The sequence below is a fragment of the Brienomyrus brachyistius genome, chromosome 2 (assembly GCF_023856365.1).
Source record: "Brienomyrus brachyistius isolate T26 chromosome 2, BBRACH_0.4, whole genome shotgun sequence".
Taxonomy (NCBI): domain Eukaryota; kingdom Metazoa; phylum Chordata; class Actinopteri; order Osteoglossiformes; family Mormyridae; genus Brienomyrus; species Brienomyrus brachyistius.
The window spans coordinates 3,134,825-3,150,509 of NC_064534.1; the positions used below are offsets into that span (position 1 = coordinate 3,134,825).

The 15,685-nt window shown below is 40.7% G+C and overlaps 2 protein-coding genes across 4 annotated transcripts; both read left to right on the forward strand.

The window, feature by feature from the left end:
- Window positions 1-4,415, forward strand: LOC125714363 (beta-1,4-galactosyltransferase galt-1-like). Of its 3 annotated transcripts, XM_048984918.1 has the most exons (4): window positions 1-164; window positions 266-409; window positions 2,436-2,518; window positions 3,035-4,415. In XM_048984918.1, exon 4 carries the CDS (start codon window positions 3,062-3,064, stop codon window positions 4,394-4,396), a length of 1,335 nt encoding a protein of 444 aa, XP_048840875.1. In that variant the 5' UTR covers window positions 1-164; window positions 266-409; window positions 2,436-2,518; window positions 3,035-3,061; the 3' UTR covers window positions 4,397-4,415. The 3 variants fall into 3 exon arrangements, with proteins under 3 accessions (XP_048840875.1, XP_048840859.1, XP_048840867.1); XM_048984902.1 differs by lacking the exon at window positions 266-409; XM_048984910.1 differs by lacking the exons at window positions 266-409; window positions 2,436-2,518.
- Window positions 4,416-7,430: 3,015 nt separating this feature from the next.
- LOC125714170 (beta-1,4-galactosyltransferase galt-1-like) lies at window positions 7,431-14,603 on the forward strand. The gene is made up of 3 exons (XM_048984804.1): window positions 7,431-8,050; window positions 11,073-11,876; window positions 13,924-14,603. The coding sequence occupies exons 1-3, from the start codon at window positions 8,035-8,037 to the stop codon at window positions 14,556-14,558; spliced, it is 1,455 nt and encodes a 484-aa protein (XP_048840761.1). The 5' UTR covers window positions 7,431-8,034; the 3' UTR covers window positions 14,559-14,603.
- Window positions 14,604-15,685: the final 1,082 nt, after the last annotated feature.

The following is a 15,685-nucleotide window of genomic DNA, read 5'->3' on the forward strand; positions in this document are numbered from 1 at the left end:
ACTGCCCATATTAAGGGCAAGTCTTACCTGTAAGGCAGACTCACTGGTGATTCAGCGGTGTTTGTAAGGAAGGGAATTATTGCATATGACCGTGCCGATGTAACTGCTGATCTAAGAACGTTGTAGGGAATAATTCAGTTATTTGGATTCATCCCAGAGCTCAAGTAAGTTGCTTCATGTTTTATTTTAGAGAAACTCAAAGACCAAATAAACGCTTCATGGCTTGATGCTAATACTGATACCACTGGGCTTTGTCTTACGGCAGCTCTGATAGTAACAAGGCTTCCTGCCTCATCTGGAAAACCTTATAAATAAAGGGAGCTGCGCGGGAATGGGGAAAGTTGGACAATCCATGCAAATGGGGAAAAAATGAAAATATTACCGCAGTGGGAATGGAGATGAATAAAATGTATGGTAACACCGTGGTAACAGTAATTGCTGGTATACGCATATTCTTATATGTACTATATTACTTTGTCCTTTTGTTCTGTTAAATTATTTGTTCTTACCCCAACACCACCTGGTAGCAATGTGGTCTGGGCTGTGCAGCGGTACATTAATATTTGATAATAATAATAGACGAGAATACAGATTCGCGCTACAATGCGCACCGCTGTCAAACACGTAAAAAATGAAAATTAAATATTTATTTCACTGCCACCGCATAACACTTATTCAAAATAAGACATTTTATTTAGTTAACGTCAATGGACAATTGATACCCCTAAATGTACGAAGTGCTGGGAGAGTAATTTAATTTCACATTGCACTGTTGTTGTGCGGGTGAATGCAGGGACAGGGTGGGGACGCTTTTCGCGTACCTTTGCAGGGGTAGATGGGGATAGGTATCATCCCCGTGCCGCTCTCTAACACCTAAACTTACTGAGCATATGTGCTACGCAGTGGCATTCCGCCTGTGTCGGCTTGCAAAGAGGGTGTTATTTTATTTTTTAAGCTGTAATGACAAAGGAAGAGATTGTGTTGATTGCATTTAAGCCAAGGCATCGAGTTATACAAAATGTGCCTCGGTTGAGTCATAAACTATTGTTTTCCCTTCTTTTTTAATTTGTAGGAGTGTTTGGTTTATTTACAGACGTGGACATAACTCCATTACTTGAGTCAAAGTATAGATACTCCTGGTCAAGTATTAATGCAATACAAGTGCACTTGTCTGTCTAGTCTAATTTTTACTTGTGTACTGGAGTATTGTATTTTTTAAATACTTAAATATTTAAAAGTACGTTTTCCTTTCAATGCCAATGCATTGTTGTTTTGTTACCGTAATGCATTTTACAGACCCCAATGACTCTGAAACAGCCCACTGAAGGGACTGACTTGTTTATGCTACAATGCCTATAGAAACACAATTGAACTGACTAAAGGACAGCCACTGTTGTTTTTATTTGTTTAATTTTACACCACCCACCCCACCTCCACCCAGTAGCATGAGTGTTCTGACAGCTCAGCCAGTGTGTGTGTGTTGCCAGGTCCGCGGTTTTCCCGCCCATTTAAGCTGTTTTTGAAACGCAGTTACGGGTAAAGTTGCGGGTTTTTGGGCTGCTTTCATAATGTGCAGCGGCAGCGGACTGTAATGGGAAAAGTAAATAAATTGTTATGAATGCCTAGCAGAGGTGGAGATGTCATAAGAGTCACAAGTCTCAGAGTACTCAACTGGTTGGTGGAAACAAAATCCTGGACTGGATTTATACTTTCTGGACCAGAAATCTCCTCCTCTGATCGATAGGCACCGAAAGTCAGAGAGACGCGCACGGAAAGCAGGGTTGCCAGATCTCACGCATCAGGCGTGACACTCCCACTTTTAGACTCTCACGCAAATAATCTTATGGCTTATAAACTGTTTTATTCCATTATAAACCTAACATTAGCTACATCAGAAGCCTTGGGGTAGTTTGAAAACCACACATACTATTTACAAGGTAATAAAACTGTTACATAGATGTGAATGCGTGTGCAGACTTGTCACGAATTGAAAATCTCACTCCAGCAAACTGACTAAAGTTAGCAACCGTAGGAAAAGAGAGTGGGTCCGTCTGTGTGACGTCACTGTGTTTAACTGGTTTTAAAATTTGAATTGAACATTTGAACGTGACCAGCATGCAAAATGCTGTTTTATTCCTTTGAGATACAGTATACTGGGATCTCAAATATTGGGCTAGTTTCAGCTTCCGTTGGACGGATTTTAAACAGACTTTGGGCTGCAGATTCTTGCTGTATCCGTCAACTGGTCTGTGTGTGTGTGTGTGTGTGAGCGCATGCGCGCGTTCATGCACATGCATGCATCAGTAAAAAAAATGATTACTAGCTGCATTATTATCACCAACGTATGACGTCATTATCACCAGCTCGCTGTTGCTGATATGTCAATCACTTCCCACCCGCTCCCGCATTCAAAAATGAAAATTTGTCTTCTGCAGAAGTCTACTGGTCAAAAATAGGGATGGGATGATGTAAGTAGACGAAAAAAGTTGTGAAAAGAACAGAGGATGCAAAATGAAAGGTGAACATGGACTAAAGTATTAAGTCTTCAGTAAGAGGGAGACGGACTCAGCATCTCTCGCATGAACTAGCAGACTGTTCCATAATATAGGGGCACCATCACTAAATGCTTTACGACAAAGTTTTATTTCAATCGTTACATCATAGCAACGATTCTAGCTGCTCTATTGTGAATATGTCATAAGGTGTTTAATGTCTGATGTGTGCTCCCTTAAAATGGAGCATTACGGTAGTCTAACCTGCTGTATAAAATTCAGTTTAGTTTTATACAGCACATTTCACAACACCTTTGCCCCAGGACACAAAAGGGTGCGGCAAGATCACGTTCACAGGGTAAATGGGACCACTGGTATTATTAACATTATGAAGAATGATGATCTCAGTGTATTTCGCTCAGCATATTAATAGATGTTACTTCTGTGCTCTTGAAACTTCCAGACATGTTAAATTAGCCTATAATGGGTATGAGCAGTTAAGATATTATGCATTTATAATTTTATGTGTTTTCCTTCTCCAGATATACTGAACAGCCAATTTCATCTTCATGGAGAAAACGTGTTTTACAAAATATTTTTTTTTGTCATTAATACTTTTTGCAGTGATGTGGATAATCCATAACATAGCCTTAGGGCGAAATCTGACTATATATCCACATTTATGGGGAAATATTTTACATCCAACAGCTGATCTGAGTAATCAGTCTGCAAAGAACTTGACTGAACAAAATATAACGCCGATTAAGGAGACAAAACATTTCCTGGTCTCTGCCTACAAAGATCATAGGATTAATGGAACCATTCGTATCATTAGCATATTTAGGAGGGATGATGTCAGAAGACTGTATTGTATCATTGGTTGTGCTCAACATGGATATTTTGTTACAGCAGCAGAGGTCGACATACACAGTGATCATTTTGGGTTCCCTTACCAGACCACAGACCTGCTGTGTAAAACTGACCCAAAGTGTGATGCTACAAATGTCACCATCAGTAATTCTCCATACACCTCAGACATTCCAGACATGATCTTCCTTCCCATACGAAACAGAGAGAGAAATGAACACAACTTCAAACACAATTTCACTGTCTGCATCTCCAACCTCTTTGGAACTTATAACAATGTACTGCAGTTTGTGCAGACCATAGAAGTGTACAAGCTCCTGGGCATACAGAAGGTGGTCATCTATAACACCAGCTGTGGCCCAGACCTCGATAAGGTTCTGCAGTACTACAGGGAGGAGGGTACACTTGAAATCCACCAATGGCCAATAGATCAGTTCCTCAATCCCTCCAAAGGCTGGAACTTTGAAGAGCATAAAGGTGACCTACATTACTATGGGCAGTTAACTACTCTGAACGACTGTATCTACAGAAACATGTACAGATCCAAGTATCTTCTGCTGAACGACATTGATGAAATAATTGTGCCTTATCAGCACGCTACACTGGAGCTTCTCCTGGAGGACCTGCAAAGGCAAAACCCCACAGTAGGAGTCTTTATAATCCAGAATCGTTTCTTCCCTAAAACCGTTTTTGATGATGAGGGCAGGTTCAGTTTCCCACGATGGAAAATAGTTCCAGGAGTAAACATTTTGGAACACATCTACCGGGAACCTTACAGGAAACATGTTTACAACCCCACCAAGATGATCATAAACCCCAGGCAAGTGGTGCAGACATCAGTGCATTCAGTGCTGAAGAATTACGGAGACACATTGAGAGTTCCGCCTGGTGTGAGCAGAATTGTACATGTCAGAGTTGCTCTACAGGGGAATCTCACCAAAGAGCAACTGATTGTGGACACAAAGCTGTGGGAATATCAGAAGGACCTTCTGCCAAAGGTTGATAGTGTGCTGAATAAATCTGGGATCTATGATTAAAGCATTTTTATTTCCACAACCTTTTTGTTTTCACTTGTCTTTTTTCACAGATGTTTCTCCTGCTCTATCTGTGTCCTCATAATGTTTGTGTTTGTTACAGAACTTAGTTATTTCGCCTTATGTCGCATACTGATTTACAGACAAGGAAGCTGGGAGTACACAGCCCCCCCTGGAGTGACAGTACTGCAGGTCCTGCAGCGTCATTTGGGACCTGCTCTTACTTCCTCGGGGGATGTCAGTAAAGAGCAGCGCATACTGGAAGTCATTCAGCAATCAGTCAATGCAGTCATTTATTATATACTAAGCAACTGTCATGGAGATTTTTAAATTTGATTTATATCACAGAGGGATCATGTGTATTAACACAAGAATGTGGCTGATAGTCGGAGCTGGCAAGCAGGTTATGATGAGGTGATGTTCAGATAAACCTACCATAAGGTGAAAATGCATTTTAATGCAGTATACCTAAACTAACACACATCATAGCGTAGCCTAGTCTACCTTACACATGTTTAGAAAACTTACATTAGCCTACAGTTGGGCAAAATTATTAACACAAAGACAATTTTATAATAAACTTTTGAATATCGTATGTAATTTTTTGAATAATGTACTGAAAGTGAAAATATAACACAGACCATCGTAACCCGGGAAGCGTTACCTTTTTCAGCCAAATGACGGATTTTGAGTGGCTTACTGTTTAGACATAGTATGTGGTACAAGCGTTCTAGGTTTCTTTGCCCCATCTTGCTCTCCATACAGATGAGAGCAAACTTGGGGGTCACAGCGAAGGGGAGCCCCCCCTTAGGAGTTACGGATCTCACTTCTGGGCCCACGGATATGTGGCTATTTACCAAGGTCAGGCTGAAACTATCAACCTTCCGATGACAAGCACAGAGGTTTCGCCTGAGGAGCCATACGCAAACACGATTACCGCAGAACCAAACAAACCCCTCTTATCATATTGCTTTGTGTTCCCTTGATACTAAAAGAAGTTGATAAAATATCACTGCTATGTTTGAAACTGCTAAAAGTACCATAAAGTATTCTTGGCTAAACATGAAGAATATTTGTGCTTTGTTCGTTATATTATTTTAGTGTTGCACAAGAATTCCCCAGCTTTGTATTTTTTTGTATTTGCTTATTTAGCCATGTGACAACCTGGAACTGGAGTAATTACTGTTTAGTCCTTGGTTAAATAGTTTATTGTTCATGACAACAAAATCCCTTAATACTAAGCTTTCAAGAAGAATTCTAGAGCAAAGAGAGGATTATGGTAGCTGTAGTTTCGGTGTAAGATTCATCTGTAGTTGATTGTATTAAAGTATTGGCAATGTAACGAACTGACAAAAGTTACTGTGATTTATTGTAAAATATATACAGGCTGGAACTGTAGCCTGACATGGACTGTATACCAGCTGCAGAAATGATGCTGTTTATTGTAGACGAATAGAATCATACTGTGTGACTATAATAGTTACTGTGTTTTTAATACTGTAAACTTTGATTAAAATGTCACAGCTAAGAGCTGTTTATTTACAACACTCCACTGGCAGTAAACTGTAAATTTTGAAGTAAATTATTGACAGCACAGGTAGCACGGGACATACGACGGTGTACACCTTGGATGAGATGTTAGTCCATTACAGGACGTGCACGCTACCGGCAACTGAGAAGCCCGACTTAGCGTAAGTACATGTGTGAGAACTAATGGAGGATAATCCCTCACGTGACTGCCTTTGTTTTGTTTCCCGATTCTTAAATTGTTGTATGTGCCTTTGCCTTTCAGCTGTACAGATCCAGAGCAAGGTTTTGTTTCAGCCAACCAGCTGAGTGCTCTGTGACTGTGACTCTTTATACTCGACTGGTTGGTTGAACCAAAACCTTGGTCTGGATTTGTACTTTCTGGACCTGAACTTTCCAGCTCCGCGTTTCACTCATTTTTGTTGTATTGTGTATGTAGAACGTTTTACCTTTGTATGTGTCCTTCTCTTAGCAAAGCGAAGAACCCAGGGTCTATAAGTGAAAACTAGCCTTTGGCTAACTGGCACATTCACAGTTATTGATATGCATTGCCCCTGTCAAATAAACCAGTAAACAAACAAAACACATGACTTGACATAAAAACAATCCCGAAATAGAATACACTGAAAATAAATCTGAATATAAAATGTGATGACATTCGGTATATAAACATTCTGACTGGCTTTATTTAAAGGAATAGTTTTGATCAGACTCAAATCTGATAGAAATATCACTGCAATCACCAGTCTTGCAAAATGCAGTACCAATCAGACCAGCTTCTAGTCAGTTTTACCTGCAAAGCAATCTGAACTTCTCAATAATTTTAGAATGAAAACCTAAAGTTATTAGATTAACTGCTTGATGGTTTAGTGTGTGAATCTATACTTAAAAAGGCATTCAAATACAGCACTCTAGCGGAGAGACACATTAATAATGCTCCACATTTTTTTTTGGTATCATCCAAGCTCTACAATGAGGGGACCGAAGCAATCAATTCTGACAGAATAGAATGGAACAGTGTGAACAGACCACTGTAGTTATGGCTGGTTTGACCATTTCCGACATGTTACTGTTGTCATAATGTGTCATGCCCCTGCAGAACCTAAAAGCGGAACAAATGTCAGCGAGCACATGCCCTGCCTCCAGTGGCATTGTAATGCCCATGTCATCGTGGGGTTTCCTCCGGGTACTCCGGTTTTCCCCCACAGTCCAAAAACATGCTGAGGCTGATTGGACTTGCTAAATTGCCCGTAGGTGTGCTTGTGTGAGTGAATGGTGGGTAAGTGTGCTCTGCGATGGGCTGGCCCCCCATCCTGGGTTGTTCCCTGCCTCGTGCCCATTACTTCCGGGATAGGCTCCGGACCCCCTGTGACCCAGTAGGATAAGCGGTTTGGAAAATGGATGGATGGATGGATGTATATAGGTTGTCTGATGCTACATTAATTTCATATGTACATGAATAAAGGACATACATGTCCAATGACATATTAAATTAATATGCATTGTATATTTATTTTGAGTGTCATGAAGAGCTTGTATGACTTGGGGAAAATGCATAACAGTCATGTTACTTTTAAGAAACTTTTCCAATTGGCGTTATTCTGGCAGGCCTGCCTGTGACGAACCAACTGGCCTTCAGTTGCCTATACATTCCTTCACAATCTTGATGATGGCGCCCACATCGGAGCCACTTTGTGACCGTGAAACCTGTCCACAGCAGATCGTCTCTCTCTTATCACTTTGTTTGCACAACAAGGTATGGGGTGTAACTTGAAGCTCTCCTGTGTCTTTAGCTCATGTCAAATTAGAATACCAGTGTTTATGCTCATTGGCTACTGAAGAAGTGGCAGTTTATGCTCATTGGTCCCTGGAGATGTGTTTCCATGCCTTAAAATGAGCCAATGGGCAACGCTTTTCGATTTGTCACACCAGATGCTCACCCACGTGCACAAGTCTGTGTGAATAAAGTCAATGAACTGTTGAGTAAAGACCGTAGTCTGACAGCGAGCTACTGAGGACGTATGATTTCATTGACAGTTTGGTGTCTCAAACGGGTTCCCAGGATCTGGAACAACGGGAGAGACTCAACAACCCAAGACAGCAGGTTGCACTGAATGTGTCCTGGACAAGGTAAGCGGGGCCCAACCGGGGAACATGCTGTGTGAATGTTCCACTGCTGAGATGGATACCTGCTTGTATGTAAATGATGCCCAGTACTCTGGAAAACATGGGCTATCACACTACAGGCTTTTTATTGGGTCACAGTACAACCTTAGAGATTTGTAACCCTGTTAGAGAAGAGGGGAGCTTGGCACTCACTTACACCTGGGTGCCCACTCTGGTACTGGACAGCGGGGGGGGGGTGGATTCAGCTTACCATACACTGGCTGAGACTCAGATTATTGAGGTTGGCATTTGGAATATTGTGATAATAAAATGTATTTATTTTACTACTAGTGTAAGTTAATACAAAAAGATTGACATTTTGAAAGTAATTTACTGTAAGTTTGCTTTAATTTTTCAAGGATATGAAATGTCTCCATTACTGTAAAGTAACTCTTTCAACACACGGTTAAATGTACAATGTGATAGAGATGTACAACGTGATAGAGTACAATGTAAGTATATAAGGCAGGGGTGGGGACCCTGTTCCATGGAGGGCCGGTGTTGGGGCAGGTTTTTGGGATGACATCAGCCAGTAATAAACCAGAGGTTCCCAACTCCAATCCTGGGGACCCACTGTTATTGGCTGACTGAGAGGCCATCCCAAAAACCCGCAGCGGCCCTCCATAGAACAGGTTCCCCACCCCTGATATAAAGAGCAGACACTGGGGAAGCTGTGCTTGTAAGGCAGCTTTGGATCATTTAAAATGTAGCGAATTTGCATACATCATTGTAACCTAAGTTGGATACCTGTTTTTACTATGGCAGTATGAATAGGTGTGGAAGGGAATGTGGTCCAGGGGTTACGGTTTACGGAAGCTCGGGTTGTCTCTCTGTGACAGTGAAAGAATCTCAAAAGAACATTTTAGCACTGATATAATGATCCTATATAGTTCAGGGGGGAAACTTTGTTTTTTTATTTAAACAGAAAACATAAAATACTTGGGTAAAATACATAAAATCTGTATGTAGGGTAAGTAAATAAACGCAGTTCCCATACATACTGTACATACTTATAATATCAGTAGAAAGCCTTGGAAAAACAGAAACAGCTTTGAAATGGCAAAAATGCATTTCAAACAAAACCCAATCAAATTATCATTAATTAAGTATCAAATTACCTGCATGCATAAGTCCAGGAAGGGGTGGGGTACACTCAAGGTCGGGTACGGGGGTCAGAGGTGTGATGTAACGTTGAATTAGGATGATTCTGGACTTTCTGCCATCACTGTTCATGTCCTGAGTGATTCTGAGTTTCTGCTAACTGAGTGACATACTTTACGGCGTTTTCCAAATAAATACCAGGTGTGGCTTGTTTTTGACGGCTTCTTATACAGCAAACACAGTGCAATGAGAATCGTGACTGACGCAATACCTACGTCTGTGTTATCAGCGTTGTTTGCGCTGTTATTAACCTAGCTAGTTGCAATTCGCATAATCAAATATAAAGATAATCTTTACAATAATTTCATAGACCCCTGTGGTTATACAAGGTCTGCAGTGAGTTAGGGTCACTTAGAGAGGCAGATCGAGACTAAACCCTTTTAACGGAGGGTATAGTTTCTCCAGGTGAAAATTGTCAGAAAAAAAACAAAAATTGTGTGATGATAGATATTAATCGTACGTCTTTTTTTTTTTTTTTTTGTTAACCGAGCATTATATTATACATGATATTATTAAGGGGGACGTTCCTCCCCATCTCAACATCTTCTTCTATTAGGGGGGCAGATGCATCTAACTGCAGTATCCTCCAAGCATTAAGGAGCAAAAGACAATTTTGCAATTTATTTGTTATTAATGCTATGCTTTGCAGTCACATTTAACAGTTTTACATATATGTTACTCACTTGTTTGGACTGTCTTCCTTCCACAATCTTGTTCATTTTTCTGTGGTTTACTTCGCTTTTCACCAACTAAAGCGACTCGACGACCATGTTAAAAGTCTATCAAGAAAATGTGCTTATGTTTGTGTCTCATCTGGTCCCAGGCCACAAACTGTTAGCCCACACAAATGTATAATAATAATAATAATAATAATAATAATAATTTAGGGAGGCCACGGGAGAGGCATGCATGTTGTCATTTGGGCACTGCCCCCCTGCCCAAGAACTGCCCCTGGGGATTTGAAACCGCTTTTTGTTCCTTGTTGTTTGAGTTCTGATTGTTATATTCTGTTTCCCAAAAGGAAGGGCATGGAAATTGCAATAGCTGCATGTTTCCAGGTTCTGGAGGTTTTGGAGGTGTAGAACTCCTGGAGAGTGATCAGGCCACAGCCAATGAGAGAGGCTCTGCGGAGCAGATAATGTAGAACGGCTGGTGAGGATGTATCGTGGAGATGGGAAGGTTAGCTGTTCTTCAGCTCGACAATGAAGCTCCTTTATGTCGTCGGTCAGTGGGAGGTTTGCCTCGTTTTGTGATTAGTTGCTCTTTCAGCCTTTCAAAGTATCTCAGTGACGCTGCTGTGATTTCCTGCTCCAGTCCGTGCTCGGCCCTTTCAAACATTTTGTATTTCACTCTTCATTATAAAAGCAGGTTTTTATGTCAACTATGGCTTCGCTGACTAATCACAGCAAAATTGACCCATTAAAATTTTTTCCTACCTGTTGATGAAGTGCACCATTATGAGGCTGGAATTCTCTATACCAGGGCGGCCAATCTGTGTGTGCAGGTTTTTGGGGTAACCTGTAGGTCAACTGTTCAAACACAGGTGTGAAAACTACTCAACCAATCAGTCCTCAAATTAGTATTCAATTAAGGAGTTGTAGTGAAAACCCACATAAGCAGTGGACCTTTCTAGTGACTTGACTGATTGAGCGGTTTGCGGTATCACAAGGATCGAGCATCATCCTTCCTCTGGTGACACACATGATTTGTTGCCCATATTTTGGGAGTTTTTCTGGGACAGGTTCACTTTGTTTCACTTATGACATCCATAAGGAGAATAAATTATAAACTGTGCATTTACAATATTTCTGTGTGTCTTTTCTAGGTTGCTCGTCCATCAGTTGCATCCTCATGGAGAAAACCTCTTTAAAGAAATGTATTTTTCTATCATTAATATTTTTTGTAGTGACAGGGATAAACTTTACAAACTATCCTACTACGAAATGGCATTTTTGGAGAAGTAAGTTGCATCCATCCACCCTTCATCCCACAGCTGATCTGAGTCATCACTCTGCAGCAAACTTGACTGAGCAAAATATAACGCCGATTAAGGACACAAAGCATTTCCTGGTCTCTGCCTACAAAGATCACAGGATTGATGGAACCATTCGTATCATTACCATATTTAGGAGGGATGATGTCAGAAGACTTTATTGCATCATTGGTTGTGCTCAACAAGGATATTTAGTTACAGCAGCAGAGATCGACATACACAGTGATCATTTTGGGTTCCCTTACCAGACCACAGACCTGCTGTGTAAAACTGAACCAAAGTGTGATCCTACAAATGTCACTATCAGTAATTTTCTGTACAGCTTAGACATTCCAGATATGATCTTCCTTCCCATACAAAACAGAGAAAGGAAAGAGCACAACTTCAAACACAATTTCACTGTCTGCATCTCCAACCTCTTTGGAACTTATAACAATGTACTGCAGTTTGTGCAGACCATAGAAGTGTACAAGCTCCTGGGCATAGAGAAAGTGGTCATCTATAACACCAGCTGTGGTCCAGACCTCGATAAGGTTCTGCAGTACTACAGGGAGGAGGGTACACTTGAAATCCACCAATGGCCAATAGATCAGTTCCTCAATCCCTCCAAAGGCTGGAAATTCCAAAGGGACAAAGGTGACCTACATTACTATGGGCAGTTAACTACTCTGAATGACTGTATCTATAGAAACATGTACAGATCCAAGTATCTTCTGCTGAATGACATTGATGAAATAATTATGCCTTATCAGCACGCTACACTGGAGCTTCTCCTGGAGGACCTGCAAAGGCAAAACCCCACAGTAGGAGTCTTTATAATCCAGAATCATTTCTTCCCTAAAACCGTTTTTGATGATGAGGGCAAGTTCAGTTTCCCACGATGGACAATAGTTCCAGGAATAAATATCTTGGAACACATTTATAGGGAACCTGTCATAGAAAATGTTCACAACCCCACCAAGATGATCATAAACCCCAGGCAAGTGGTGCAGACATCAGTGCATTCAGTGCTGAAGAATTACGGAGATACATTGAGAGTTCCACCTGATGTGAGCAGCGTTGTGCATGTCAGGGTTCCCCATCAACGGCATCTCACTAAAGAACAACTGATTGTGGATAAAAAACTATGGGAGTATCAGAAGGACCTTGTGCCAAATGTTGACCGTGTGTTGAATAAATTAGGGATCTACGACTGAATTACTAAGTATGTATATCAAAAGGATTGTTTTCCAACTTATGTGATAAATCACTCAAAAAAAACATGTTATAAAAATGAACAAAAATACATAATAATGTGATCAGACCACAGCCAATGAGAGAGGCTCTGCAGAATAGATAATGTAAAATGGCTGGTGAGGATGTATCGTGGAGATGGGAAGGTTAGCTGTTCTTCAGCTTGACAATGAAGCTCCTTTATGTCGTCGGTCAGAGTGGGAGGTTTGCCTCGTTTTGTGATTAGTTGCTCTTTCAGCCTTTCAAAGTATCTCAGTGACCCTACTGTGATTTCCTGCTCCAGTCCGTGCTCGGCCCTTTCAAATATTTTGCATTTCACTCTTCAGAATAAAAGCAGGTTTTTATGTCAACTACGGCTTCGCCAACTAATCACAGCAAAATTGACCCATTAAAATTTTTTCCTACCTGTTGGGATGAAGTGCACCATTATGAGGCTGGAATGTCCTAGAATGACTGAACAATTGAGTGGCTTGCATGTTTGACTCACAGAGATCGGGCATCATCCTTCCTCTGGTGACACACATGATTTGTTGCCCATGTTTTGGGAGTTTTTCTGGGACAGGTTCACTTTGTTTCACTTATGACATCCATAAGGAGAATAAATTATAAACTGTGCATTTACAATATTTCTGTGTGTCTTTTCTAGGTTGCTCGTCCATCAGTTGCATCCTCATGGAGAAAACCTCTTTAAAGAAATGTATTTTTCTATCATTAATATTTTTTGTAGTGACAGGGATCAACTTTATAAACTATCCTACTACAAAATGGCATTTTTGGAGAAGTAAGTTGCATCCATCCACCCTTCATCCAACAGCTGATCTGAGTCATCACTCTGCAGCAAACTTGACTGAGCAAAATATAACGTCGATTAAGGACACAAAGCATTTCCTGGTTTCTGCCTACAAAGATCACAGGATTAATGGAACCATTCGTATCATTAGCATATTTAGGAGGGATGATGTCAGAACACTTTATTGCATCATTGGTTGTGCTCAACATGGATATTTTGTTACAGCAGCAGAGGTCGACATACACCGTGATCATTTTGGATTCCCTTACCAGACCACAGACCTGCTGTGTAAAACTGACCCAAAGTGTGATGCTACAAATGTCACCATCAGTAATTCTCCATACACCTCAGACATTCCAGATATGATCTTCCTTCCCATACGAAACAGAGAGAGGAAAGAGCACAACTTCACATACAACTTCACTGTCTGCATCTCCACCCTTTATGGAGGTTATAACAATGTACTGCAGTTTGTGCAGACCATAGAAGTATACAAGCTCCTGGGCATACAGAAGGTGGTCATCTATAACACCAGCTGTGGTCCAGACCTCCATAAGGTTCTGCAGTACTACAGGGAGGAGGGTACACTTGAAATCCACCAATGGCCAATAGATCAGTTCCTTAATCCCTCCAAAGGCTGGAAATTCCAAAGGGACAAAGGTGACCTCCATTACTATGGGCAGTTAACTACTCTGAACGACTGTATCTACAGAAACATGTACAGATCCAAGTATCTTCTGCTGAACGACATTGATGAAATAATTATGCCTTATCAGCACGCTACACTGGAGCATCTCCTGGAGGACCTGCAAAGGCAAAACCCCACAGTAGGAGTCTTTATAATCCAGAATCGTTTCTTCCCTAAAACCGTTTTTGGTGATGAGGGCAGGTTCAGTTTCCCACGATGGAAAATAGTTCCAGGAGTAAACATTTTGGAACACATCTACCGGGAACCTGTCAAGAAAGATGTTTACAACCCCAGCAAGATAATCATGAACCCAAGGCAAGTAGTGCAGACATCAGTGCATTCAGTGCTGAAGAATTACGGAGACACATTGAGAGTTCCACCTGATGTGTGCAGCGTTGTGCATGTCAAAGATCGGCTGCAAAGGCGTCTCAGCAAAGAACAACTGATTGTGGATAAAAAGCTATGGGAGTATCAGAAGGACCTTGTGCCAAATGTTGACCATGTGTTAAATACATTAGGGATCTATGAGAGAATCATTAAGTATGCATACCAAAAGGATACGCCCCTGCAAGAAACCAGCCAGCTGATCAAAGTTGGCAAGCCTTAGCTCTACATATGTTTTTAATAAGTTAATTGTATTTATGTTTGAATATTAAATGTTTTGAGTGTGTTTTGCTGTCCACCTTGTCATACTGGGTTACTGCCCTATTAACAAATTAACCTTTGACATCAGTCAAACCCTCACCTTCATGCTGTCCTTCCCTCACTGGAGTGATCACATTTCCTACATGTTAACCGCGCGTTTCTGTGGCTCAGAGGGCTAAGTGTCCGTGCCACTGATCGGAAGATTGCCGGTTTGAGCCCAGCCTAGAGAGAAGGGTCAGATGTTCATGGACCATCCAGCAAAGCCCTTAACCTCCAGCTCCAGGGGCGTTTCATGCTGGATGGCTGACACTGTGCTGCCCCCCCGGCCCCAGTTTGCTGTCACCTGCATATATGTCTCTTGGAGAACAATATAAGGCAAAGAGAGCTTTTCCAAAAAAATAATAAAGTATTGCTATTCTATTAATTTTCACCACATTGTGTCTGTAGTTGACTGTGATTAAACTCAATATGTCCACCCTGCAATAATGAAATGTCCAATTAATTAATTTAATTTTAGAATATTATATTTTTAAAATATAACAATGCCACCTTGAACAATTGCTAATCTTTCTAACTGTGTTCTAATGTGTTCTAACTAAGTCAGTCATATTTATATCTAATGCTGACTTTAGCTAAACCAGAGGTCGGCAACCTTTTTAAAGCAAGGAGAGATTTTCTCCTGTAGTAAATGTCTGACCCAAGATTTACAAAGAACCACAATGGGTAAAGAAGGGGGACTGAAAATGAATATCGTTATACATCATGAAAATCATAATTCAAAAAGGTTTTGGATAAAAAAAACAATTATTGTTCAGAAAGTGACATGATATGCTTGTTAAAATTGCATTTCTGTTAACACAATGCAGTGGAAATATGAATCTTTTTTTGTTTTTGTCCATTCCAGGGTAGATATAACTTGTGGATGAAACTACAAAGTGGTGTGTGTGTGTGTGTCTATATCTATATATATATATAACCCTAACAATAACCCTATATATATATGGATCTATAGCACCCAGCATAAATATGTACAAAAGAATTCTTGGAAAATATTCTGTCCATCTTTTGAATTAATGCTTTCTATGCTAT

Bases quoted from the DNA above. Each gene is read 5' to 3' on its own strand.
- LOC125714363 (XM_048984918.1), top strand. From the start codon at position 3,062: ATGGAGAAAACGTGTTTTACAAAATATTTTTTTTTGTCATTAATACTT.
- LOC125714170 (XM_048984804.1), top strand. The intron at 11,877-13,923 runs GTGACCTACATT...AAAGGGACAAAG, and splicing joins GAAATTCCAAAGGGACAAAG to GTGACCTCCATTACTATGGG.